This window comes from Jaculus jaculus, chromosome 1 (genome assembly GCF_020740685.1).
Source record: "Jaculus jaculus isolate mJacJac1 chromosome 1, mJacJac1.mat.Y.cur, whole genome shotgun sequence".
In the NCBI taxonomy this organism is placed as follows: Eukaryota; Metazoa; Chordata; class Mammalia; order Rodentia; family Dipodidae; genus Jaculus; species Jaculus jaculus.
Window position 1 is genome coordinate 124,622,494 of NC_059102.1, and position 24,936 is coordinate 124,647,429.

Genomic DNA, 24,936 nt, shown 5'->3' on the forward strand with positions numbered 1-24,936 from the left:
CAGGAACCTGATGCAACTGCCACAACGCTTCTCTGGGGAGAAGGAACCTGTACTATAAAGTCTGGAGTTGTACAAATAATAGAGCTTTCTAAGTGGTTTGGCAGTGTCTTAGAGACTTACAAACTCAGTACATTCCTATCTCCCAGGAACCTAGAACTTAATTGGTAATAGCCTCAAACTGGAAATGACCCAATTGTCTAACAATTTGATGGGAGATGGCTCAGCTGTTTCAGGCACTTGCTTCCAAATGTCTAACAATCATCAATGGATAAGTGAACTGTAGTGGCACCATACAATGGACTGCTACTCAGCCATCAAAAGTGATGAACTCCTGCTACCCCCAAAAGGTGAGATCAAAAGCATCAGACTGGGTAAGATAGGCTTGAAAGGCCATCATGCCAAATGGTTTCACCCATAGGATAGTTTAGAAAAGGCAAGACCACAGGGATAGAAAATAGATGAGTGGAGCCTGGGATAATAAATAAAAATAATTAGGCTGGGTATGGTGGCACAGGCCTTTAATCTCAGCACTTGGGAGACAGAGATTGCCATGAGTTCAAGGCCACCATGAGACTACATAGTGGATTCCAGGTCAGCCTGGGCTATAGCAAGACTCTACCTTGAAAAACAAAAAAAAAAAATTTTTTTTCATGTTTATTTGTGTGTGTGTGTTCATGTGCCACAGAGCATCTGTGGAGGTCAGAGGACAAATTTGAGGTGTCTGTACTCCACTTTATTAGAGACAGGGTCTCTATGAACACCCAGACTGCAAATGAACTTCATACTTTGTTCATGTGGCTTTATGTGGACACTAGGGAATCAAACCTCAGTGGGCAGGCTTTGTAAGCAAGCACCTTTCATGGATGAGCCATCTCCTCAACTTTGCAAACAAACTTCAGGCTAGCTACCAGAGAGCTTCACATTCTCTTGGCTCCACAGTAGGTACATTGGGATCACAGATACATGTGCCTCTCTCTCTCAAATAAATAAAATATTTTAAAGTGCAAATGCAGTGGGCTTTTATTATGAGCTGGTGGTATGCTAGACACAAGGTATGCAGGGGCCGCCTCCTACCTCCCTGCATGTTCCACCAGTCAGGAAAGTGGGTGCTCGTGAGGCTCAAAGGAGGCCAAGGTGGAGGTAGATGGAGGCAGAGAGGCCCCAGCAGCTGAGTCCTCAGGGAGGGCAGGACTCAGACATATGCCCAGATTGAAACTTAAGGCTGAGGGAGGGCCTCTTGTCTTCTTCCTGGGCTCCAAATTGTCCACAGGCTCAGGAGCCTGAAAGTTCTGTCCTTTTACTATGTGACATTCATGTCTGAGTGGTTCTTCTGACCTGGGACAGGTCCAGAAGGTGGAGTGGCTGAGCCCAAGGAGACAGCCAGGTTCTGTGGTTCCTGTCAGCTGTCTCCTGCTCTGCTCCTGTCATTCCTTTGGAGTACCCATTTGGACCTGGTGAGACAGGGACACAGGAGGCAAGAGAGAAAAGGATAGAGCCACTGTCAGAGGCCATCAGAGATGCCAACAGATATGGAGAGACAACCAGACAGGTAGAGAGAAAATCTACAAAGACACAGAGATAGCCAGATAGAGCAACATAGATGGAGACAAAACCAGAGAGAAAAACAAAAACAAAAAAACTTGCCAGGCATGGTGGTGCATGCCTTTAATCCTAGCACTCAGGAGGCTGAGGTAGGAGGACTGCCATGAGTTCAAGGCCACCCTGAGACTACATAGTGAATTCCAGCCTGAGCCAGAGTGAGATCCTACCTGGAAAAAGCAAAAATAGAAACCAAAAAAAAAAAAAAAAAAGAACCAGAAAGAATAGCTAAGAAAGGTGCAAGGCTGAGCATGGTGGCGGCAGAGGACTGCCATGAGTTCAAGGCTACCCTGAGACTAAATAGTCAGCCTGAGCTAGAGTGAGACCCTACCTCAAAAAACAGGGCTGGAGAGATGGCTTAGCGGTTAAGTGCTTGCCTGTGAAACCTAAGGACCCTGGTTCAAGGCTCAATTCTCCAGGACCCACATTAGCCAGATGCACAAGGGGGCACATGCACCTGGAGTTCGTTTGCAGTGGCTGGAAGCCCTGGTGCGCCCATTTTCTCTCTCTCTCTATCTGCCTCTTTCTGTCTCTGTCACTCTCAAATAAATAAATAAAAATGAAAAAAAAAAAAAGCTGGGCATGACGGTGCATGCCTTTAATCCCAGCTCTCAGGACGCAGAGGTGGGAGGATCACCATGAGTTTGAGACAGCCTGAGACTCCATAGTGAATTCCAGGTCAGCCTGAGCTAGAGCAAGGCCCTACCTTGAAAAACCAAACTAAAAAGAAAGAAAGAAAGAAAGAAGGGAGGGAGGGAGGGAGGGAGGGAGGGAGGGAGGGAGGGAGGGAGGGAGGGAAGGAAGGAGGGAAGGAAGGAAGGAAGGAAGGAAGGAAGGAAGGAAGGAAGGAAGGAAGGAAGGAAGGAAGGAAGGAAGGGGAAAATAGAGCCAAGAGGGGGAGAAAGTCAAGAATCAAAGCCATAGGCTGGACTCCTGTCAAGCCTAGCCTTACCTAGAGCTCATCCCGGGGGTGAGGATGGAGGCTATGTCCATGGCTGCCAGCCAGATCCAGGCGGGGGTCACGGAGGGTCTTTTGAGAGCCAGTCCAGCTGATGAGGCGGCCGCTGTCGTCGTCCCAGGGAGAGGATGTCTCTGTGTCACTGAGCCACTCATCATCCCCTGCATAGTGGGTAGGAGCAGCGAGCAGGGGCCGGACTGAGAAGGCCTGAAGGTCCCGTGGCCAGAAGTGTGCCTTGTATTCCTCGCTGTGAGATGGAGGGGCAGTTGAGGTGGGTGGAAAAGACCTCTGCTTGTAGTTCCCATGCCACTCCTGAGCTGGAGGTTCACTTATTGAGGCCTCTCTGCTCTGCGCACTAGTTTTCATAGCAACCCAAGAAGACGCATTTCTAGTATCCCCAGATGAGAAAACTGAGGGGCAGTCACGTGGCTCAGCAGGCTAAGGTAGGAGGATCACTTGAGTTAGAAGCCAGCCTTGGGCAAGTGAGTTCCAAGTCAGCCTGGGTTAGACTGAGACCCTACCTGGGTTGGTGGGCTTACCAAACAAACAAACTGAGGGTGACAATAGGAAAACCATTTGATTAACAATCACACAGAGGGCAAGGTGTGGAGGCCCATGCCTTTCCCAGCACTTGAGAGGCAGAAGTAGGAGGATCACCTTGAGTTTGAGGCCACCCTGAGACTACATAGTAAATTCCAGGTCAGCCTGAGCTACAGTGAGACCCTACCTCAAAAAACAAAAAACAAAACAAACAAGCAAGCAAAACATACACATAGTAGAAAAATAAATGGGGGAGGGAAGGAATTACCATAGGTTATTGTCTATAATTATGGATGTCAATTAAAAATAAAAACACAGTGGGGCTGGAGAGATGGCTCAGTGTTAAAAGGACTTGTTTGCCTTTTCTGCATCTATTGAGATGATTATGTGATTTTTTTCCTTCAGACCATTTATATGATGTATTATGTTTATTGATTTGTATATGTTGAACCAACCCTGAGATAAAACCAACTTGGTCAGGGTGAATAATTTTTTTGATATATTCTTGCATTCTGTTTGCCAATATTTGTCCAGAATTTTTGCATCTATGTTCATGAGGGAGATTGGTCTGTAATTTTCTTTTATTTATTTATTTTAATTTTTATTGACATTTTCCATGATTATAAAAAAATATCCCATGGTAATTCCCACACTCCCCACCCCCACACTTTGTAATTTTCTTTTTTTGTTCTGTCTTTGCCTGGTTTTGGTATGAGGATGATGCTGGCTTCCTAGAAGAAGTTCAGTAGAATTCCTTCCTTTTCTATTTTATGGAAAAGTTTGAGAAGAATTGGTGTTAGTTCTTCCATAAAGGTCTGGTAAAAGTCACCAGTGAATTCATCTGAGCCTGGGCTTTTTTTAGTTGGGAGACCTTTTACAAGTGCTTGGATCTCCATACTTGTTATAGATCTATTTAAATGGTCAGATAGAGTGCAAGGAATCATTTCAATTTTCCTATATTTGTGGAGATTTGCTTTGAGTCATGATATATGGTCTATTTTAGAGAATGTCCCATGTGCTGCTGAGAAAAAAATGTATATTCTGTAGCATTTGGATGGAATGTTCTGCAGGTATCTGTTAGGTCCATTTGTTCCATGACATCATTTAATTTAGATGTCTCTCTGTTTATTTTTTGCCAGGATAACCTGTCAATTGATGACAGTGGGGTATTGAAGTCTCCCACTACAATTGTATTTGATGTTATCTGTGACCTTAAGTCTAATAGTGTTTGTTTGATGAAAATGGGAGCCCCCATGTTAGGTGCATATATGTGGAGGTTCTTGAGACAGCTGAAAATAGATTTACCATATGACCCAGCTATAGTATTCCTAGGCATATATCCTAATGACTCTTCTCACTACTTTAGAGATACTTGCACAACCATGTTTATTTCTGCTCTATTCACAATAGCTAGAAAATGGAACCAACCTAGATGTCCTTTAACAGGTGAATGGATAATAAAGATGTGGTACATCTACACAATGGAGTTCTAGTCAGTGGTAAAGAAAAATGAAATTTGCAGGGAAATGGATGGATCTGGAAAGGATTATACTAAGTGAGGTAACCCAGGCCCAGAAAGCCAACATTGCATGTTCTCTCTTATATGTGGATCCTAGCTACAAATGTATAGACTTGTGTGTGATCTGGAACAAAAAATCAGTAACAGAGGCCCATAAGCTAGAAAAAGGCTATAAAGGAGGGAGGGGAAGGAAGGTCTTAAGGGTATGGTATTGTATATTTGTAAGTAGAAGAACAGATTACAGGGAGGGGAAAAGCCTAAGTGAGGCCAGGGGAATAGATTGTATAAAAAGAAAGGTGAGAAGGAAGGTCAATCAAAATTCAAGATATTCTGAATAAGCCATATGAAAATCTACTTTCTTAAATAATGACACATCCAGAAGCCATAGATTGTTACTAGAAAATTTTCAGTGCCAGGGATGGGATACCTTCCAGTGAGTTGTTGGCCAGGGAGGTCCCTGTTGCCTCCAAAACATTATACGCTATTGCCCAGGCTCTTGGTTTCCCACGAGAAAGAGATGGCAAGACCCTGTTGCTGAAGACTTCACATGCCCAAGCAGCAAAGTCACTGAGAAATCAAGCTGGTGCTGAGCAGAAAACCTTCTCCCTGTAGCCCAGTCAACTGAAAGCTGGAAAAAGCTGCACTGTATGCAACCTTATGAGAGTCAGAAGTCATCAACAGTGAAAACAGTGGACACTGAAAACCTCAAGTTTGGCCAAATGACTGAATGAGTGCAATAGTGGCATGTCTGCTCTGGGGGAAACCAACTGCTCTATAATTGGACTGAAGGCCCACTCTATGGGAGGGAATATGTGCCTGTTACTGAAAACCTAATCAAAAGCCTATAGCTAGGGAGGTCATGCGCCTTAGGGTTATAAAGCCTGCTCTTGTCTGGGTAAATGCATATATTACTTTCACCAAATTGCCCTGAAAGCACTACTCATATATTAAAGCATACTCATATATTAATGCTACTCTCACTTCTGGTTAGAGAAGCTTCTCTTTTCAGATGGTGATGACCACTGGGATGACCCAAAAGGCAACATAGTGCTGAAAATAAGGGACAGAGGAGTGTCCAGCACTGAAACATCTCACACCCTCCAAGGGTCCATTGTGGAAGAGGTGGTGAAAAGAATGTAAGAGCCAAAGGAAGGGTACCACTCCTTACATACAACTGTCCAGACAGAATTTGGCCTCGATATCCAAGACTTTGCAGTGCCTAGCACTACCCACACAAGAGCCTCATAATAGGAGAAAAAGATGATGACATCAAATTAAAAGAAAGACTAATGGAGAGAGGGAAGGATATGACAGCAGAGTTATGAAGGGGAAAGTGGGGGAGGGGAGGGGAGAGAAATGCCATGGTTTGTTGTCTATAAGTATAGAAGTTGTCAATAAAAAAAATACATATATTAAAAAAACAACATAGATTTTTAAAAAAAAGCATTTGTTTGCAAAGCCTGATGGCCTATTTTTGATTCCTCAGTACCCATGCAAATATACACAGAGAGAGAGAGAGAGAGAGAGAGAGAGAGCGCACAAGCGAGAGAGAGAGTGCTGGAGTGGTGGCCTTTAATCCCAGCACTCAGAAGGCAGAGGTAGAAGGACTGTCATGAGTTCAAGGCCACCCTGAGACTACACAGTGAATTCCAGGTCAGCCTGAGCCTGGGCTAGAGCAAGACCCTACCTCGAACAACAACAACAAAAGAAAGCTGGGCATTGTGGTACATGCCTTTAATTGCTAAGAGTTTGAGGCCAGCCTAGAACTACAGAGTTCCACGTCAGCCTGGGCTAGAATGAGACCCCACCTCAGAAAACAAAGAAACAGTGTGTGAGTGTGTATGTGGGGTGGAATGGGTGCGGTAACTGGAGAGATGGCTTAGCCTAAAGTGCTCACTTCATAAGCATGAGGATCTGAGTTTGATACCCTGAACCCAAGTAAAAGTGCCAGGCATAGTAGTGCAAATTTATCATCTTAATGCTAGGGAGGCAGAGACAGGCTGATCACTGTCGTCCACTAGCCAGCCAGTCTAGTCTAATTGCTGGGTCCTATGCCAAAGAGTGACCCTGTCTCAAAAAAGGTGGATTTAAAAAAAGAAAGTGGGGCTGGAGAGATGGCTTAGTAATTAAGAGCTTGCCTGTGAAGCCTAAGGACCCCGGTTCGAGGCTCGATTCCCCAGGACCCATGTTAGCCAGATGCACAAGGGGGCGCATGCATCTGGAGTTCATTTGCAGTGGCTGGAGGCCCTGGCATGCCCATTTTCTCTCTCTCTCTCTCTCTCGCTCTCTCTCTCTCTCACTCTCAAATAAATAAATAAAAATGAACAAAAAAAAATGGATAAACCAGGTGTGGTGGCACACACCTTTAATCCCAACACTTGGGAGTCAGAGGTAAGAAAAGTGAGTTCAAAGCCAACCTGGCGCTATAGAGTGAGTTCCACGTAAGCTTGGGATAGAGTGAAACCCTGCTTCAAAACAACAACAAAAATAGTCCCCCAAAAAAGTGATATGGTCTGGAGAGAGATGGCTTACTGACTGAGACACTTGCCTGAAAAGGCTAAGGACCCAGGTTCGATTTCTCACTACCCACATGATCCAGATACACAAGGTGGTGCGTGTGCCTAGAGAGTTTGCTTAGTGGCTAGAGGCACTGGTGCACCCTTTCTCTCTATCTGCATATCTCTCTCCCCCTCCCTCCCTCCCTCCCTCCCTCTCTCAAATAAATAAATAAAATATATTTTTTTAAAGATGCATACAAGACCCTCATAGCCGGGCGTGGTGGTGCATGCCTTTAATCCCAGCACTCGGGAGGCAGAGGTAGGAGGATTGCTGTGAGTTCGAGGCCACCCTGAGACTACATAGTTAATTCCAGGTCAGCCTGGGCTAGAGTGAGACCCTACCTTGAAAAAACAAACAACAAACAAACAAAAAAAAGACCCTCATAATAGCAGGAAAAAATGATGACATCAAAATTAGAGAGAGCCAGGCTTGATGACACACGCCTTTAATCCAAGCACTTGGAGGCAGAGGTAGGAGGATTGCTGTGAGTTCAAGGCCACCCTGAGACTACATAGTGAATTCCAGGTCAGCCTGGGCTAGAGTGAGACCCTACTTTGAAAAAAAAAACAAAAAAAAAAACAAAAGAGAGAGAGAGACTGAGAAGGAGAGGGGACATGATGGATGGTGGATTTGTAAGGGGAAACTGGGGTAGGAGAGGGAATTATCGTGGTTTATTGTTTATAATTATGGACACTGTAAAAAAAAAAAAAACAATAAGAAGGTGTATGGCACACCTGAAGAACACCTGAGGTTGTACTCTGGCTTTCTTTTTCTATTTTGCTTTGTTTTGTTTCTTGAGGCAATGTCTCACTCTAACCCAGGCTGACCTGGAATTCACTATGTAGTCTCAGGCTAGCCTTGAATTCACAATGATCCTCCTACCTCTGCCTCCCCAAGTGCTGGGTTTAAATGCATGTGCCCACACACCCAGCCTGGCTTTCACTACACACAGGTATCTGCATTTGCCCACACATGTGCACCCACACACACACACGCATACACACACATGAAAAACACACAGGCCACACATTCGCACTTAGCTAGATTCTGAGTCCTGGGCAACTAGTGGATGACCTGGGCCAAGTGACTGGACCTTGCCTGCCTCCCTGTCCTCAGCAGCCTAGGGAGGAGATGTTAAGTCAGGCCCCTGGCTAAGATGGCCCTTGCCTGCATCACCCGGGGCTCACTTGGGGTGCTGGTCAAACATGATGGGCAGGAACTCATCCACAGGCAGCATGCGACGCAGAGGCTGGGAAGCCAGCAGTTTGCGGGCACCTGCCAGGCTCAGGACATACGCCAATGTCCAGTAGGAGTACCCAGCTACCACCAGGCTCGGCAATCCCTCCACAGCCACTTCTTCCTCAGTGTTCACCTGCTTCCGGCCAAGGTATCTGCAAATAACATTAAGGGTGCCGGGAGTCACTGTAGGGACTTGGATACCCCAGACCCTCCCCAGAACCCTCCAACAGAGAAGGCCAGGCTCTGCAGGGATGGCTGGCCAGGGTGAAGCAGGAACAAGCCAGTTCCTCCGATGACTCATCCTCTCCCTTGCCCCTCAGCGGTAGGCTGCCTACATCAGGTCCCATGACAGCTCTCGTGCCGAGATATCCTCCATCAGCCGCTCCAGTCGCCTCTGGAAGTTGCTCTCAAAGCGTACATCGTCCTCAAAAACCACAACCTGGGCCAGGTTCCTGGCAACGACCTGGAGTACACATGGCATGAGAGACGGCTTTGTAGACCCGAGCTATCATCCTCCTACCTGTCAAAACCAACAGACTTTGCCTGGCATTAGCTACATGCCACATGCTAATGGCCATCTGGTAGGTCCTGGCCATGTCATGCAGCCTGCTGGAGTTCCCACTGCCTGGGAATGGAACTCCATCTTGTTCTGGTATTTGAGGCCCTCCAGGGCCCCTGTATAGCAAATCACAATGTTTTGTTTTGTTTTTTTCTCTTGAGTTTCCTAATGAAAGTTAGGCTAGATGGGGGTGTGAGAGACCCCAGCCACCAACATCAGAAAGAAAAGCTACTTGTAACTTCGAAAACTGTGAAAAGAAAAGAAAATCAGCTTGGTAGTTTGTTCACACGGTACATGGACATGAACTCACACTCTTTGGCGGGGTGGAAAATGAAATCAAGGACTGTCCATGCTTTCTCCTGGAGGGGTGCCACCTTGCCCGGCTGACCTCCTAATTTCTGTGCTCCCTGCAGGACTTAAGAGCCCCAGGAAGATCTCCCTTGTGCAAGAAGGAGACTAACAGAGTTTCTTCCTTCCTTCCTTTTTTATTTATTAATTTTGGTTTCACTATCTAGTCTCAGGGTGGTCTCCAACTCATGGCGATCCTCCTACCTCTGTCTCCTGAGTGCTGGGGTTAAAGGTGTGTGCCACCATGCCTGGCTGTATTTTCTTATTCTTTTTTTCTGATTTATTTTTATTTTATTTATTTATTAGAGAGAGACTTGAGGAAAGAGGGAAAGAGAGAAATAGAGGTAATGGGTGTGCCAGGGCCTCTAGACACTGCAAACAAACTACAGATGCATGCACTACCATGTGCATATGGCTTACGTGGGACCTAGGGAATCGAACCTGGGTCCTTCGGCTTCACAAACAAGTGCCTTAACTGTTAAGCCATCTCTCCAGCCCTTTAAATTTTTATTTTATTTATTTATTAGAGGCAGAGAGAGGGAGAAAGAGAGAGTGTGTGTGTATTTCAAAGTAGGGTCTCGCCCTAGCCCAAGCTGACCTGGAATTCACTATGTAGTCTCAGGGTGGCCTCAAACTCATGGCAATCCTCCTACCTCTGCCTCCCGAGTGCTGGGATTAAAGGCATGCACCACCATGCCTGGACTTATTTCTATTCTCTAAGCAGAATACCTCCTAGGGCCCAGCAGGTGCTCAATAGTGACTATAGAATAAGCAAGATCATCACTTGGTGGTGTGCCAGTAAAGTGCTGAACACAGAGAAGGTCCAAAGCTACTGGCCAGTCTCTTCATTCATTCACTCACTCACTCACTCACTCACTCCTCACGTCATTCACCTGTGTGCACCCGTGTGCCAGGCACACAACAATGATAGTACAGCCAGCCTCTGCTGTTGCCAAAGGGCATGGTGGGAGAGAGTAAGTGTGCTCACCTCTTCCCAGATGAAGTAGTGGCTGAGGAAGCAGCCCACCTCACCCTTGGTCAGCGTGCGGCCTGAGTAGGGGTCCTGGTAGCCAGGGAGCAGATCTACGCCAAGACTCCTGAGGGTACTGCTGTTGAGTGCTCTATGAGGCACAAGCATATGTGAGTGACAGGTGCTGGCACACACTGTGAATCCCAGCACTGCTTGCAGGAGGCAGAGGTAGGAGGATCACTGAATTCCAGGCCAGCTTGGGCTGCAGAGTGAGTTCCAGATCAGTCTGGGTTAGAGGGAGACCTTGCTCCAAAAACAAAAATAAAGAAAAGGTTGAGAGAGATGGCTGAGAGGTTAATGGTGCTTTCTTGCAAAGCCTACTGGCCCGGGTTGGTTTCCCCAATACCCATATAAAGCCAGATCCAAAGGCATAGTGGGGCATGTCTTTAATCCTACCACTCAGGAGGCAGAGGTAGGAGAATCACCATGAGTTCTGATTTAATCTTATTGCTATGAGGCTGATGCTGCTACTAAAGGCTTGGGCCAACACCTCTGCATAGCTTCTTCTTTTGTTTGTTTTTTGTTTTCTGTGGTGGGGTCTCACTCTAGCCAAGGTTGACCTGGAATTCACTATGTGGTCTCAGGGTGGCCTTGAACTCATAGCGATCCTCCTACCTCTGCTTCTCAAGTGCTGGGATTATAGGCATGTGCTACCACGCCCAGCATAGTATCTTATTGTTTGTTTGTTTGTTTGCTTGTTTGTTTGTTTCAAGGTAGGGTTTCACTCTAGCCCAGGCTGACCTGGAATTCGTTATGTAGTCTCAGGGTGGCCTCTAACTCTGGCAATTCTCCTACTTCTGCTCCCAAGTGCTGGGATTAAAAGCATGTGCCACCATGCAGGAATAGTGTCTTTTTTTTTTCTTGGTTTTTTGAGTTAGGGTCTCACTCTAGCACAGGCTGCCCTGGAATTCACTATGTACTACTCTCAGAGTGGCCTCAAACTCATAGTGATCTACTTCTGCCTCACTGCTAGGATTAAAGGTGTGCGACACTAAACCGGGTGTGGTGGCGCACACCTTTAATCCCAGCACTCAGGAGGCAGAGGTAGGAGGATCACCGTGAGTTCTAGGCCACCCTGAGACTCCATAGTGAATTCCAGGTCAGCCTGGGCTAGAGTGAGACCCTACCTCGAAAAATAAAAAATAAAAAAAGTGTGACACTACCCAGAGCTCTAGTATTTTTTAAAATATACTTATTTATTTTTCAAATTTTTATTAACATCTTCCATGATTATAAAAAATATCCCGTGGTAATGCCCTCACCCCCCCGCACTTTCCCCTTTGAAACTCCATTCTCCATCATGTCCCTTCCCCATCTCAGTCAGTCTCTTTTATTTTGATGTCATGATCTTTTCCTCCTATTATGATGGTCTTATGTAGGTAGTGTCAGGCACTGTGAGGTCATGGATATCCAGGCCATTTTGTGTCTGGGGGGTGCACGTTGTATTTAATGTATTTATTTATTTGAGAGAGAGAGGCAGAGAGAAAGGGGGAGAAAATAGGCACACCAGGGCTGTCAACCACTGCAAACAAACTCCAGATGCGTGTGCCCCCTTGTGCATCTGGCTTATGTGGGTCCTGGGGAATCGAACTGGGATCCTTTGTCTTTGCAGGCAAACATCTTAACTGATGAGCCATCTCTCCAGTCCCTCTAGTATCTTTTTTTGTTGTTGTTGTTTTTTGTTTTTTGTTTTTCAAGGTAGGGTCTCACTCTGGCTCAGGCTGACCTGAAATTCACTATCTAGTCTCAGGGTAGCCTTGAACTCATGGCAATCCTACTACCTCTGCCTACCGAGTGCTGGGATTAAAGGCGTGCGCCACCACACCCGGCTCTAGGATATTTTTAAAATAATTTTTATTTATTTATTTAAGAAAGAGAAAGAGGCAGAGAGAGAGAGAAAAAATGGACACGCCAGGGTCTCTAGCCACTGCAAATGAATTCCAGACGCATGTGCTACCTTGTGCCTTACATGGGTCCTGGGGAATAGAACCTGGGTCCTTAAGCTTTTAGGCAAGCACATTAACCGCTAAATCATCTCTCCAAGACCCTGGTGTGGGTCTTTAATCCCAGTACTTGGGAGGCCAGGTAGGAGGCTCATCATGAGATCCATGAGTTTGAGGCTACTCTGAGACTAGTAAGTGAATTATTCCTAGGATAGAGTAAGACCCTACCTTGAAAAACAAACAAACAAACAAATAAATAGATAGTGCTAGATGTGGTGGTGCACATCTTTAATTCCAGCACTCAGAGGCTGAGGTAGGAGGATGGCTGTGAGTTTGAGGCCAGCCTGAGACTACATAGTGAATTCCAGGTCAGCTTGGGCTAAAGAAAAGCCCTACCTCGGTGAAAAAACTTTAAAAAAAAAATTAATTAATGGGCTGGAGAGATGGTTTAGTGGTTAAGGTGTTTTCCTGTGAAGCCAAAAGACCCAGGTCAGATTCCCCAGGACCCATGTAAGCCATATGCATAAGGTGGTGCATGTATCTGGAGTTCGTTTGCAGTGACTAGAGGTCCTAGTGCGCCCATTCTCTCTCTGTCTGTCTCCTCTATGTCTGTCTCTGCTTGCAAATAAAATTAAAATTAATTAAAAAGCAGGGATGTTGAGATAGCTCGGCAGTTAAGGCGCTTGCCTGCAAAGCCTAGCAACCCGGGTGCCATTCTCCAGTCCCCATATAAAACCAGATGTACAAAGTGGTGCATGCATCTGGAGTTCGTTTTCAGCAGCTGGAGGCCCTGGCACATCTATTCTCTCTGTACGTGTCTCTTCTCTCTGCTTGAGAAAAAACAAAAAACCAGCTAGGTGTGTTGGTGCATGCCTGTAATCCCCAGCACTAGAAAGGTAGAGTCAGAAGGATCAGGTTACAGGCAGCCTCAGATACACAACAAGTTCAAGGCCCACCTGGGCCACATAAGCACAAAAGTGGATCTCAGGCCCTGGAACTACAAGCATGGCTTCTCCTCACTCTAGAGGGCTGAAGGAGGGTTTCTCTCTGCCCTGGAACACCCAGAGATAACATGACTTAGGATTTACTTGGATGCCTCCCAGAACTTTAGAAAACACGGTCAGCTGGTCTGCCTGCCCATTTCTGTGGTCTCCCAGACGGATCCCATTGCCCTCTTGGAGCCACATTCCTGCAAACCTCACCTGCCATCCACAGCATCCACTACCCGGCAGGAGATCTCCATTTCCCAAAGTGAACTCAACATGCGCTCCCTGCGCTGGGGCCTGCGGGCCAGGCTGATGACAAAGACCTGGAAGAGGTAGAGGGGGAGCACTAGGGGAGAGAAGGAGCTTACCCTCCCCACGCCAATCCGGTAGGTTGGGGAACTCACCTCATCAAACCCCATCTTACTGGGCTTCTTTGGGGGCCGTGACACGTGAGCAGAGGCCTGCATGGGGGGCCCATCCACTGCCAAGGGAAACACCCTCCAATCAGGAGTCTCTCCTGCCTCCTGGTCACAACCAGCCTGGAGTCCAAGGGCCCACACTCATTCATCTCCTCAAATCGGAGCATAGGCCAGGAAGGGGCCTCTGAGGTCGGGGAATCTGCCTGTCCCGTGGCAGAAATGGGGAGACCGAGGCTCCACAGGGAAAGATACAGATACTTTGCTCACAGTCATCATCTCGGACTGAGTTGAGGGTTAGATCAGCAGCAAGACACCTAAGTCCGGGCCTAGCGCAGCAGCACCACTAGGGGGCAGCTCTCACCTAGTGCTTCCAGGATTAGGTGGATGAAGTTGATCTTCTCGTCCTCCAGTCCCTGGTGGGGTTTCACTGCCACGTTCATGTAGCCGTAACGGTGCTCGTTGCACACATACACGGAGACCCCTGCAGACAGGCCTTAGTGAGTTGCTGGTGTCAGAGTCCGGCTGTCAGAGCCCAGGGGAGGATTCCCAGGGCGGCGCTGACAATTACACAAGGCTTTTCTGGGACTCGGTTTTGCAGCCAGTGGGACTGGCTCACACGGTATGAGAAGCATTAATTCATTCAACAGTCCTGCCTGGGGTACCTGCTGGGCTCAAGGTTATGGTCATGACCAAGGCAGATGGAATCCCTGTTCTCAGAGAATCACGGGAAGACACAGATAAACTGCCCGCTGACTATAGCTATGGAACATCATGAATCCTGGGACTTCACTCCCCCACCCTCTTCCTCGTCCTTCCTGTGCCTCTTCAATCCAGACATGCTTTTCCACACCCTCTGTGGTGCCCCTCCACATAGCTTCTATCTGACAACCAAAGTGGACTTTCCTCCTTCAGCATCTGTCAGCTCTATCACAATTATTCTCAAGACAAGCACAGGGCATCATTTAAAAACCCATGCCCAGGGCTGGAGAGATGGCTTAGCGGTTAAGCGCTTGCCTGTGAAGCCTAAGGACCCCGGTTCGAGGCTCGGTTCCCCAGGTCCCACGTTAGCCAGATGCACAAGGGGGCGCACGCGTCTGGAGTTCGTTTGCAGAGGCTGGAAGCCCTGGCGCGCCCATTCTCTCTCTCTCCCTCTATCTGTCTTTCTCTCTGTGTCTGTCGCTCTCAAATAAAAAAAAAAAAAAAAAAGTTAAAAACCCATGCCCAGGGTTGGAGGGATAGCTTAGTGGTTAAGGTATTTGCCTGGAAGCCAAAGGACCCAGGTTTGATTCCCCAGGACCCATGTAAGCTAGATGTACATGGTGGTGCATGGATCTGGAGTTGCATTTGCAGTGGCTGGAAGCCCTGAAACATCCATTCTCTCTGTCTCTCTCCCCCCACCTCTCTCTAATAAAAATATATTTAAAAAATCATGGCAGTGCATGTCTTTAATCCCAGCACTTGGGAGGCAGAGGTAGGTGGATCACCATGAGTTTGAGGCTACATAGTGAATTCCTGGTCAGCCCGAGCTAGAGTGAGACCCTACCTCAAAAAAAAAAAAAAAAAAAAAAAAGATAAGAAAGAAAGAAAGAAAACCATGCTCAGCCCACGCCTTTAATCCCAGCACTCAGGAGGCAGAGGTAGGAAGATCACTGTGAGTTCAAGGACACCCTGAGACAACAGAGTGAATTCCAGGTCAGCCTGAGCTACAGTGAGACCCACAAAAATGGCCATGTTGGAACACATGCCTGAAATCCTAGCATTCAGGAAGTGGAGGCAGAAAGATCAGAAGGTCAAGGACTGAGGTCAGTCTGAGTTAGATGAGACCCTGTCTCAAAAACTCAACAAACGGGCTGGAGAGATGGCTTAGCGGTTAAGTGCTTGCCTATGAAGCCTAAGGACCCCGGTTCGAGGCTTGGTTCCCCAGGTCCCACGTTGGCCAGATGCACAAGGGGGCGCACGTGTCTGGAGTTCATTTGCAGAGGCTGGAAGCCCTGGCGCGCCCATCCTCTCTCTCTCCCTCTATCTGTCTTTCTCTCTATGTCTGTCACTCTCAAATAAATAAATAAATTAATTTAAAAAAACTCAACAAAACCAGGCTGAAGAGATGGCTCAGTGGTTAAGGCACTTGCCTGCAAAGCCTAAGGAATCTGGTTCAATTCCCTAGTGCCCATGTAAAGCCAGATGCATAAAATGGTGCATGTATCTAGAGTTCATCTGCAGTGGTGGGAGGCCCTGGTACACCCATTCATTCTCTCTCTCTCTCACTGCTTCAAATAAATGAATAAAATATTAAAATTAAAAACATCATTTATGGAATTTCTTCCAAACCAGCTACTGATTAAGAGTTCCTAGCTGGGTGTGTTGGTACACGCCTTTAATCCCAGCACTATGGAGGCAGAGATAGGAGGATCACCAAGAGTTCAAGGGCACCCTGAGAATACAGTTAATTCCAGGTCAGCCTGAGCCAGAGTGAAACTGTACCTCGAAAAACCAATAATAATTGCTTTATTTTTTCCACCTTGAACACTGATCATCATATTCACCATTCTATAAAAATTTGTTTTCCTTACAACGTGCTCCTCCAGACACAAAATGGCCTGGATATCCATGACCTCGGAGTGCCTGACACAAGACCATCATAATAGGAGGTAACAGATGATGACATCAAAATAAAACAGACTGATTGAGAGGGAGAGGGGATATGGTGGAGAATGGAGTTTCAAAGGAGAAAGTGGGAGGAGGGAGAGCATTACCATGGGATATTGTTTATAATCATGGAAGTTGTTAATAAAAGTAAATTAATTTAAAAGAAAATTAAACATATATATATATATATATACATACATATATATATATACACACACACACACACACATATACATATACATATACATATACATATACATATACATACATACATATATATTTAAGCACTGGAAAGATGGTTCAGCAGTTAAAGGTACTTGCTTGCAAAGCCAGCCAACTTGAGTTCAATTCCCCAGTACCCACATACCACATAAAGCCATATGCACGAAGTGGCACATGCAAATGGAGTTTGTAGCAGCAAGAGGACCTGGCATCCTATAGTTTCAGTCTCTCTCTCTCTAATATATTTTTTTAAAATATTCTTTAATAAAAGAGACCTTAGCACTGAAGAGATGGCTTAGCAATTAAGGTGTTTGCCTGCAAAGCCAAATGGCCCAGGTTAACTCCCCAGATAAGCCATATGTACAAGAAATACATAAGCCATATGTACAAGAAAGTACATGTATCTGGAGTTCATCTACAGTGGCTGGATACCCTAATGTGTCCATTCATTTCTGTCTCCTCTCTTTCTCTCTCTCTCTCAAATGAATAAATAAAAATAAATAAATAAAAATTTTAAAAAATAATACTGAGCAACAAAAAAGAGGCTGGTGGTATCACCATACCTGATTTTAACCTATACTACAGAGCCATAGTAACAAAAACAGCATGGTACTGGCACAAAAACAGACATGTAGATCAGTGGAACAGAATAGAGGACCCAGATGTAAGCCCAAGTAGCTATAGCCACCTGATATTCGATAAAAATGCCAAAAATACTCATTGGAGAAGAGACAGCCTCTTCAACAAATGGTGTTTTGAAAACTGGATAAATATCTGCAGAAGGATGAAAATAGATTCTTCTCTCTCGCCATGCACAAGAATTAAGTCCAAATGGATTAAAGACCTTAACATCAGACCGGAAACTTTGAAACTGCTAGAGGAAAAAGTAGGGGAAACCCTCCAACATATTGGTCTTGGCAAAGACTTTCTAAATACAACCCCAATTGCTCAGGCAATAAAACCACAGATTAACCACTGGGACCTAATGAAATTACAAAGATTTTGCACCGCAAAGGACACAGTGAAAAAAGCAAAGAGGCAACCTACAGAATGGGAAAAAATCTTCGCCAGCTATATATCTGATAAAGGATTAATATCTAGGATATACAAAGAACTCAAAAAGTTAACTAATAAGGAATCAAACAGGCCAATCAAAAAATGGGCTAAGGAGCTAAATAGAGAGTTCTCAAAGGAAGAAATACGAATGGCATATAAGCACCTAAAAAAATGTTCTACGTCACTAGTCATCAGGGAAATGCAGATTAAAACTACATTGAGATTCCATCTCACTCCTGTCAGATTGGCCACCATCATGAAAACAAATGATCATAAATGTTGGCGGGGATGTGGAAAAAAAGGAACCCTTCTGCACTGCTGGTGGGAATGCAATCTGGTCCAGCCATTGTGGAAAACAGTGTGGAGGTTCCTAAAGCAGCTAGAGATTGATCTACCATATGACCCAGCTATAGCACTCCTAGGCATATATCCAAAGGACTCATCTCATTTCCTTAGAAGTACATGCTCAACCATGTTTATTGCTGCTCAATTTATAATAGCTGGGAAATGGAACCAGCCTAGATGTCCCTCAACAGATGAGTGGATAATGAAGATGTGGTACATTTATACAATGGAGTTCTACTCAGCGGTAAAGAAAAATGAAGTTATGAAATTTGCAGAAAAATGGATGGACCTGGAAAGTATTATACTAAGTCAGGTAACCCAGGCCCAGAAAGCCAAGCGCCACATGTTCTCCCTCATATGGGGATCCTAGCTACAGATGACTGGGCTTCTGTGTGAGAATGAAAATACTTAGTAGCAGAGGCCAGTAAGTTGAAAAGGAGACATAATGGGTGGAGAAAGGAAGGGAGGAGGATACTTAATAGGTTGATATTGTATATATGTAATTACAATGATTGTAATGGGGAGGTAATATGATTGAGAATGGAATTTCAAACGGGAAAGTGTGGGGGTGGGGAGGGAGGGAATTACCATGGGATATATTTTATAATCATGGAAAATGTTAATAAAAATTAAAAAAAAAAAAAAAAAAAAGAATAAGGCTCAGCCTCATCCAAAACACCTTGGAGTAGTTTAGAAATGTGGGGGGGGGAGTTCGTACAGGGCTGGAAATGTGGCTCAGTTGATACGCATCACAAAGCCCTGCATTCAATTGCCAGAACCATGTAGATGAGGCACATGCCTGTAATTCCAGCACTGTGGAGGTGAAGACAGGAGGATCAGGAATTCAAGGTCAGTCTCAGCTACATATTGAGTTAAAGGTCACCCTGGGCTACACGAGATCCTGTCTCATAAAAAGAAAAGAGAAAGAAAAGCCATAACATGAAAAGATCCCTCGAGGTTATAGGAAAAAGTAAATTCCAGAATGAGTTCTAGGGAGTAGGACCCTGTATATGTCATGTAAAAGACCACAGTGGGGGCTGAAGAGATGGCTTAGCTGTTAAGGCATTTGCTTGCAAAGCCAAAGGATCCGGGTTCAACTCTCCAGGACCCACGTAAGCCAGATGCACAAGGGGGCGCATGTGTCTGGAGTTCATTTGCAGTGACTGGAGGCTCTGGTGTGCCCATTCTCTCTCTTCCTCTCTCTCTCTCTCTCTCTCAAATAAATAAATAAAAATGAAGTTTATAAAAAAAAAAAAAAAAAAAAAATTTTAAAAGAGAGACCTTCAAGCCAGGCACAATGCAACATGCCTTTAATTCTAGAATTCGGGAGACTGAGGTAGGAAGATCACCATAAATTCAAGATTACTCTAAGACTATATAGTGAATTCTAGGTGAGCCTAGGCTAGAGGGAGACTGTATCTCAAAAGACAAAAAAAAAAAAAAAAGAACACTAGGGGCTAGAAAGATGACACAGCAGTTAAAGGTACTTCTTTGAGCTGGGAAAATTGCTCAGTGGTTAAAGGTGCTTGTTTGCAAAGGCTGGCCTGGGTTTAATGCCCAGTACCAAAGTAAAGCCAGAGGCACAAAGTAGCACATGAATCAAATTTGTTTAGCAGTGGCAAGAAGCCCCGGTGTGTATCTCTGTCTAATAAAAAAGAAATAAAGGGCTAGAGAGAAGGCTTAGTTGTTAAGGCGCTTGGCTGCAAAGCCAAAGGACCCAGGAGCCACTTTTGTGCATCTGGCTTTACATGGGTACTGGGGAAATGAACCAGGGTCTACAGGCTTTGCAAGCAAGTACCTTTAACCAATGGGCCATGTCCTCAGCCCTGAAATGCTCTTTTGTTTTGTTTTGTTTTGTTTTTCAAAGTAGGGTCTCACTCTAGCTCAGGCTGACCTAGAAGTCACTGTGTAGTCTCAGGGTGGCCTCGAACTCACAGTGATCCTCCTACCTCTGCCTCCTGAGTGCTGGGATTAAAGGCGTGTGCCACCACGCCTGGCGAAATGCTCTTTCTTGTCGTCAGCTTTGTAATTGTCTTCCCATCCATTAGATGTCACCCCAAAAGTACTTCACTTCCTTAAAAAAAAAATCTTCCCAGCCTAGGTCATTGCTAGACTAGATTAGTTTATGCTCCCAGAAGAGCTATAATCAAGATGTCTCCTTCCTGTCACAGAAGTGACTACACACTGATTTGTGAGGTCTTTTGGTTGACTGGACTGGCAGCTCCAGGAAGGAAAAGACCGCCTGGTTTTACTCACCACTGTCCCCCGTGCCTGTCACATGGTAGGTGCTCCAGAAATACTTGAACAGCCATATTTGACCAGTAAGCAGCAGGGTTAAGAAAGGCTTACGAGTCAGGGTCAGAGAGATGGCTCTGGGGCCAAAGGGACTTACTTACAAAGCCTGCCAGCCCAGGGTCAGTTCTCCAGTACCATGTAAAACCAAATGCATTAAGTGGTGCAGTGGTGCAAAGATCTAGAGTTTGGTTTTGGTGGTAAGAAGTCTGGTGTGCCCTTTCACTCTCCTCACAAATAAATGAATATATATGTACATACATATATATATATATTTTTTTTTTCTTTAAAAGAAAGACTTGGTCTGGAGAGATAGCATAGTGGTTAAGGTGCATGCCTTGTGAAGCCTAAGGACCCATGTTCGACTCTCCAGCTCCCATTTTAGCCAGATGCACAAAGGTGAGGCAAGCTCAAGGTCACACATGCCCACTAGGTGGCACAAGCGCCTGGTGTTCAATTACAGTGGCTGAGGCCCTGGCATGCCAATTCTCCTCTCTCTGTCTCTCTCTTAAAAAAGGGGGCGGAGGGGGCCTGAGAGATGACTTAGCAGTTAAGGCACTTGCCTGCAAAGCCAAGGACCCAGGTTCGATTCCCCAGGACCCATGTATACCAGATACACAAGGTGGTACATGCATCTAGAGTTCGTTTGCAATGGTTTAGAGACCCTGGCATGCCCATTCTCTCTCTCTCTCTCTCTCTCTCTCTCTCTCTCTCTCTCTCTTCCTCTCTCTCCCTCTTTCTCAAATGAATAAATGAAAATATTTTTTAAAAAAGAAAAGAAAAAGAAAGACGGCTGAAAGGACAAAACAGGGCTGGTGGCAAGGTGAGACTGAGTGGGGAAGGGCACGTTAAGCAGAAATCAGTGCATGCAAAGCCCAGAGCCTGCAAGGAGTGCTCAGAAGGGCTGGTCCTCACCGGCAGCTTGACAGGCATGGGCGAAGACAATGATGTCATCAAAGGGCCAGGTGTAGTTGGGATGAGGTGGGTAGAAGGCGAGCTGGGCTGTCCCCTCAGCCCGCAAAGACACCAGGAAGGTAGAGTGGACCATGGGGACGCGGAAGCAGCCTCGGCGCTGGCGGTTCTTGGTGGGGAAGTACTCCGTTGTTCGGCGGTAGTAGCCCTAGGAGAGGAGATTCTCTGGACTGAGGGCACCCTGCCCCGGGCAGCCACACACACTCAGACCTCAGGCTCTCTTCTCTCCAGGTCCCACCTCCCAGGACGTCAAGCCTCCTGGGGTCTCACCTCAGCCTCACCTGTGGGGTGATTCCACACCAGAAGTTGGAGTAGTAGGTCTGGGAGTCCAGCATTGGGGCCACCACGGGTAGCCCCTGCTTAGTCAGAAGCCGCAGTGTCTGGTTGTTGGTCAGAATGTTGTCTGTGTCTGCAAACTTGGGGAAGGGAATGTTACAGGTCCCAGTCCTGTCTGGGCCGAAGCCTCCCGGGCAGTCACTGTGTGTGAATTCCTCCTGCATAGCTCCAGGTATGCAATGGGTATTCCCTTTGAGAGGTCTAGCCAACAAACCCAGTAGATCTGTTTCTATCAAAAAAAAAAAAAAAAAAAAAAAAAGAGCCAGGCGTGGTGGCGCATGCCTTTAATCCCAGCACTCGGGAGGCAGAGGTAGGAAGATTGCCATGAGTTCGAGGCCACCCTGAGACTCTATAGTGAATTCCAGGTCAGCCTGGGCTAGAGTAAGACCCTACCCCAAAAAATCAAAAAAACAAAACAAAACAAAACAAAAAGTCTGGGGGCTGGAGCGATGGCTTAGCGGTTAAGGCACTTGCCTACAAAGCCAAAGGACCTAGGTTCGATTCCCCACGACCCACGTAAGCCAGATGTACAAGATGGTGCATGCATCTGGAGTTCATCTGCAGTGGCTGGAGGCCCTGGTGCCCCCATTCTCTATCTGCTTCTTTCTCTCTCTCAAATACACATATAAATAAATAAATAGTTAAAAAACAACAACAGTCTGGGGCTGGACAGATGGCTTAGTGGTTAACCTGCAAAGCCTAAAGACCCAAGTTTGATTCCCTAGTACCCACGCAACCCAGATACACAAGGTGGTGCATGTGTCTGGAGTTTGTTTGCAGTGCCTGAAGACCCTGGTGTGCCCATTCTCTCTCTCTCTCTCTCTCAAATAAATAAATTAAGTTAAATTAATCTTAAAAAAAAAAAAAAAACAGTCTGGTAGCCAGATGCACAAGGGGGTGCACGCATCTGGAGTTTGTTTGCAGTGGCCCTGGCGTGCTCATTCTCTCTCCCTCTCTCTTTCTCTTTTATTTTCAAATAAATAAATAAAAATCAAATATTTTTTTTTTTAAGTCCAGGATATTGTCTCAGAGTTCAGATCCAGAGATTAGACCACAGTAGCAGATCTAAGAATCTATCTGAGGGCTGGAGAGATGGCTTAGCAGTTAAGGCGCTCACCTGCAAAGCCAAAGAACCAGGTTCAATTCCCTAGGACCCATGTAAGCCATCCTGAGACTACAAAGTGAATTCCAGGTCAACCTGAGCTAGAGTAAGACCCTACCTCAGAAAGGAAAAGAAAAGAAAAGAAAAGAAAAGAAAAGAAAAGAAAAGAAAAGAAAAGAAAAGAATCTATCTGAGATCTGTATTATTATTTTTTTTTAATTTTTATTTATTTGAGAGCGACAGACACAGAGAGAAAGGCAGATAGAGGGAGAGAGAGAGAGAATGGGCGCGCCAGGGCTTCCAGCCTCTGCAAACAAACTCCAGACGCGTGCGCCCCCTTGTGCATCTGGCTAACGTGGGACCTGGGGAAGTGAGCCTCGAACTGGGGTCCTTAGGCTTCACAGGCAAGCGCTTAACTGCTAAGCCATCTCTCCAGCCCTGAGATCTGTATTAAAGAGTGCATCTGGGTGGGAGATGACTGAGTGGTAAAAGGCACTGGCTTGCAAAGCTTGCTGGCCAGGGTCTGATTCCACAGCACCTATGTAAAGCCTAATGCACACTGTGGTACAATGTGTCTGGGGTTTATCTGCAGTGGCAAGAGGCCTTGGTATGCTCATTCTCTTTCTCTCTCTCTCTCTCTCTCATGCAAATAATTAAAAATAAAACAGGGGCTGGAGAGATGGTTCACTGGTTAAAGTACTTGCCTGCAGAGACAACTGACCCAAGTTCAATTCTCCAGTACCCATGTAACCCAGATGCACAAAATGGCACATGCATCTGGAGTCCATTTGAGAGGCTGGAAGCCCTGACATGCCCATTCTCTTTGTCTATCTCTCTTCTATCTCCCTCTGCTTGCAAATAACTAAATAAATACATAAAAAAAATAAATCATAGCCAGGCGTGGTGGCATACACCTTTACTCCCAGCACTCAGGAGGCTAAGGTAGGAGGATTGTTTTGAGTTTGAGGCCATCCTGAGACTACATAGTGAATTCCAGGTCAGCCTGGGCTGGAGTGAGTCCCTACCTTGAAAAATCCAAACAAAGCCGGGCATGGTGGCACATGCCTTTACCCCAGCACTTGGGAGGCAGAGTTGGGAGGATCACCATGAGTTCAAGACCACCCTGAGACTACACAGTGAATTCCAGGTCAATCTGGGCTAGAGCAAGACCCTACACTGAAAAAGAAAACAAAACAAAAAAGACTATATCATATCCAAAGGTCTTCCCAGAGCTCTATTCCAGGACTATTCTCAATTTATACTCTAGACATTAGCCCAGAACTCTAGGCCCAACATGTACCCTAGGCTCTGTATCAGGGACTCAGACTCAGCACCTACTGTGAAGTCAGATTCAGGGATCCAAGCTCAACATCTGATCTGAGCTCTGAAACATGCAGCCTACAGGTGGTTTGATGCAACCCCAGGACTTCTGTCGTGGGCAGATGCCAGCAGCTATCAGAAGCCCAGTGCTAAGCCAGGCTTCCTTACCAGGATGTAGTCAGCTCCCCAGGCCCTGGCAAAGGTCAGCGCTTCCTGCTTCAACTCCATCAAAAACTGGTGCCTTTCCTTGGTCCAGTGCTTGGGACCTTCCTCATGTGGGTAGGCCCTAAGGGGATGAAGAGATCAGATGTTCCCTTGGGATAGAGGCCTCTCCTCTCTGCAGAGCTGTGGTCAGTTTCTGGCCTTGGAGACTACCGTTGCTGTCCATCTCCCCCAGCTCCCTTGTGCTCAGAGTCTCACCTGGCCTTCTCCTGCGGCCTCCACAGCACAGCAGCATAGTCACCCCCCACAGCCGCCAGCCACTCCTGCAGCATCTCGGTGGTATTGTCCACGTTGTGGTCTGTGGCGCACCTGGGGACACAGAAGAGGAAGGGTAAGGGAGCACGGCCTCAGAAGGACAGAACCTACAAGGTTGGCCTTGACCTTGAAATGCCAACACCCTTAAGGCTGGGAGCAAAGAGGGGAGATGTGCTACAGTGGAGGGACAGAGGTAGCACTGCTAAACACAGATCATCCTGTGACCTGCTCTGTGAGCTCAGGCAGGTCCTATCCCTATGTGCCCTCACTTCCTCCCCCTGTAACTTTGTGCTTTTTTTTTTTTTTTTCCCTCAGGTAGGGTTTCACTCTAGCCCAGGCTGACCTGAAATTCACTATGTAGTCTCAGAGTGGCCTCGAACTCACAGCGATCCTCCTACCTCTGCTGGAATTAAAGGCGTGAGCCACAATGCCCAGCTTGCTTTGTGCATTCTCCCTGTCGGTAGCAGGG

The 24,936-nt window shown here is 46.2% G+C and overlaps 1 protein-coding gene across 2 annotated transcripts in view; it reads right to left on the reverse strand.

The window, feature by feature from the left end:
* Positions 1-994: 994 nt before the first annotated feature.
* Cercam (cerebral endothelial cell adhesion molecule) overlaps positions 995-24,936 on the reverse strand; it is a 42,671-nt gene continuing 18,729 nt past the window's right edge. For both annotated transcript variants that reach the window (XM_045137664.1, XM_004671606.2), the window contains 12 exons: positions 24,411-24,521; positions 24,159-24,276; positions 21,514-21,648; positions 21,176-21,380; positions 14,061-14,180; positions 13,685-13,761; positions 13,497-13,603; positions 10,310-10,442; positions 8,750-8,877; positions 8,363-8,566; positions 2,552-2,804; positions 995-1,451 (listed from right to left, as the gene is read on the reverse strand). In XM_045137664.1, the coding sequence (XP_044993599.1) occupies positions 2,552-2,804; positions 8,363-8,566; positions 8,750-8,877; positions 10,310-10,442; positions 13,497-13,603; positions 13,685-13,761; positions 14,061-14,180; positions 21,176-21,380; positions 21,514-21,648; positions 24,159-24,276; positions 24,411-24,521 (1,591 nt within the window). In that variant the 3' untranslated portion in view covers positions 995-1,451. The remainder of the gene's footprint in view (positions 1,452-2,551; positions 2,805-8,362; positions 8,567-8,749; positions 8,878-10,309; positions 10,443-13,496; positions 13,604-13,684; positions 13,762-14,060; positions 14,181-21,175; positions 21,381-21,513; positions 21,649-24,158; positions 24,277-24,410; positions 24,522-24,936) is intronic.